Raw genomic sequence first — 2500 nt, forward strand, 5'->3', positions numbered from 1 at the left:
CACCACATTACAACACACACACACACACACACACACACACACACACCACATTACAACACACACACACACACACACACACCACACACACACACACACACACACACACATCCTCTTTCACATGCTGCCTTCATGGTGCCAATCACTGGCTGGCGCTGCTCATTCTCAGCCGTGCCCGTCTCAGTGCCCGTCTCAGTGGCACGCCATCCCCCCGCTGCATACTGCCAGGAGAGCGGCAGCAGGAATTTAATCAGGCCGATGGAGTGGCCAGCGCCAAGCAGTGCCCGCTGCCTGCGGAGATTGATGTCCGCTGCCACCGCGCTCACAGACAGGAGAGGAGAGGAGAGGAGAGGAGAGGAGAGGGAGGAGAGGGGAGGAGAGGAGAGGAGAGGAGAGAGGAGGAGAGGAGAGGAGAGGATAGGAGAGGAGAGGAGAGGAGAGGAGAGGAGAGGGAATCCAATTAGAGAGGTTTTGGCCAGCAAAACTCGCTGGTTGCCAGGGAGACAGAAGGTCCTGTAAAGAGCGGGTGCACAGCTGCAGACAATTGAGTCTGGACCCTCTGAGTCTGGACCCTCTGAGTCTGTATGAGACACCCTGAGCTGGTCATCACCGACACAACCCCAACACAACCCCCCAGGACTGCTGGTCATTACTGACGCAACCCCAACACATACCCCCAGGACTGCTGGTCTTGAGTGCTGTGGAATGTAGGGGTCAGCCAGAGCTCATGTAGGAGCACAATGTGCACCGTTGTGTCCAGGGCTCTTTAGAGTTATGTAGTCAGATATGTCAGATATGCAAATATGTTTGTGTGTGTGTGTGTGTGTGTGTGTGTGTGTGTGTGCTGTTAAAGTATGTTTGCCTATATGACAGGCTACTGTCCTTTACTTCATAAAGGACAGGTCTCCTTCAGCCCTCTCGTCTTGTGTGTGTGTGTTGGTGTATGTGTGTGTACTTGTGATTGGTGTGTGTGTGTCCTCACCTGCTGATAGTTTCCTCCAGCCCTCTTGCCTGTGTGTGTGTGTGTGTGTTGGTGTGTGTGTACTTGTGATCGGTGTGTGTGTGTCCTCACCTGCTAAAGGTCTCCTCCAGCCCTCTAGTCTTGTGTGTGTGTGTTGGTGTGTGTGTGTGTGTACTTGTGATCGGTGTGTGTGTGTTTCCTCACCTGCTATTGGTCTCCAGCCCACTCGTCTTGTGTGTGTTGGTGTGTGTGTGTGTGTTTCCTCACCTGCTGATGGTCTCCAGCGCTCTCGTCTTGTGTGTGTGTGTGTGTGTGTTTGTGGTGTGTTGGTGTGTGTGTGTGTGTGTGTGTGTCCTCACCTGTTTATGGTCTCCTCCAGCGCTCTCGTCTTGGCCTCGTCCTCCTGCAGCTGTTTCTTGGCCGCATCCTCCTCCGGACCTCCAGAGGGGACTCCATCCAGCAGCCACCGCTCCCTTAGTGCCTTGGACTGGACAGAGGAAGAGAGGTCAGCACACACACACACACACACACACACACTCCGTCCAGCAGCCACCGCTCCCTTAGCGCCTTGGACTGGACAGAGGAAGAGAGGTCAGCACACACACACACACACACACACACACACACACACCTGCCCAGCAGCCAGCTTCCCTTAGCTTTGGACTGGACAGAGGAAGAGAGGTCAGCACACACACACACACACACACACACACACACCGTCCAGCAGCCTTGGACTGGACAGAGGAAGAGAGGTCAGCACACACACACACACACACACACACCGTCCAGCAGCCTTGGACTGCACAGAGGAAGAGAGGTCAGCACACACACACACACACACACACACACACACCATCTGGGTCCAGCAGCCTTGGACTGCAATAGAGGAAGAGAGGTCAGCACACACACACACACACACACAGGAAGAGAGGTCAGCACACACACACACACACACCGTCCAGCAGCCTTGGACTGCACAGAGGAAGAGAGGTCAGCACACACACACACACACACACACACACACACACACACACACTCCGTCCAGCAGCCTTGGACTGGACAGAGGAAGAGAGGTCAGCACACACACACATACACACACTCCGTCCAGCAGCCTTGGACTGGACAGAGGAAGAGAGGTCAGCACACACACACACACACACACACACACACACACACACACACCTGGCCCAGCAGCCTTGACTGGACAGAGGAAGAGAGGCCAGCACACACACACACACACACACACACACTCCGCCCAGCAGCCTTGGACTGGACAGAGGAAGACAGGTCAGCGCAGAGCCCCCCCCCCCTCAGGAGGGGGCACTGGCACCCGTCAATCACAGCAGCACGACAACTAGCTGGCCTCTGATTGGACTGGACCCTCAGACTGCGGGACCAACGAACTAGAACCAAATTGGAAACGTGTGTCCAGAGGGAGAGGCCAGCTCCGATGTGCACTGCGTGAGTGACCGATAGAGATACACACCACCAGCCCACGGCCTCCACTGGAAGCAGCGAAGACTGACTCAAATCTGGCCGTAA

At 55.4% G+C, this 2500-nt stretch overlaps 1 protein-coding gene across 1 annotated transcript in view; it reads right to left on the bottom strand.

Moving 5' to 3' along the window:
• The window catches only part of palm1a (paralemmin 1a), a 71093-nt gene that overhangs the window by 22235 nt on the left and 46358 nt on the right, over nucleotides 1–2500 (bottom strand). The window contains 1 exon segment of the mRNA XM_048252934.1: nucleotides 1318–1445. Coding sequence (XP_048108891.1) covers nucleotides 1318–1445 — 128 coding nt within the window.

The sequence above is a fragment of the Alosa alosa genome, chromosome 9, assembly GCF_017589495.1.
Source record: "Alosa alosa isolate M-15738 ecotype Scorff River chromosome 9, AALO_Geno_1.1, whole genome shotgun sequence".
Taxonomy (NCBI): Eukaryota; Metazoa; Chordata; class Actinopteri; order Clupeiformes; family Clupeidae; genus Alosa; species Alosa alosa.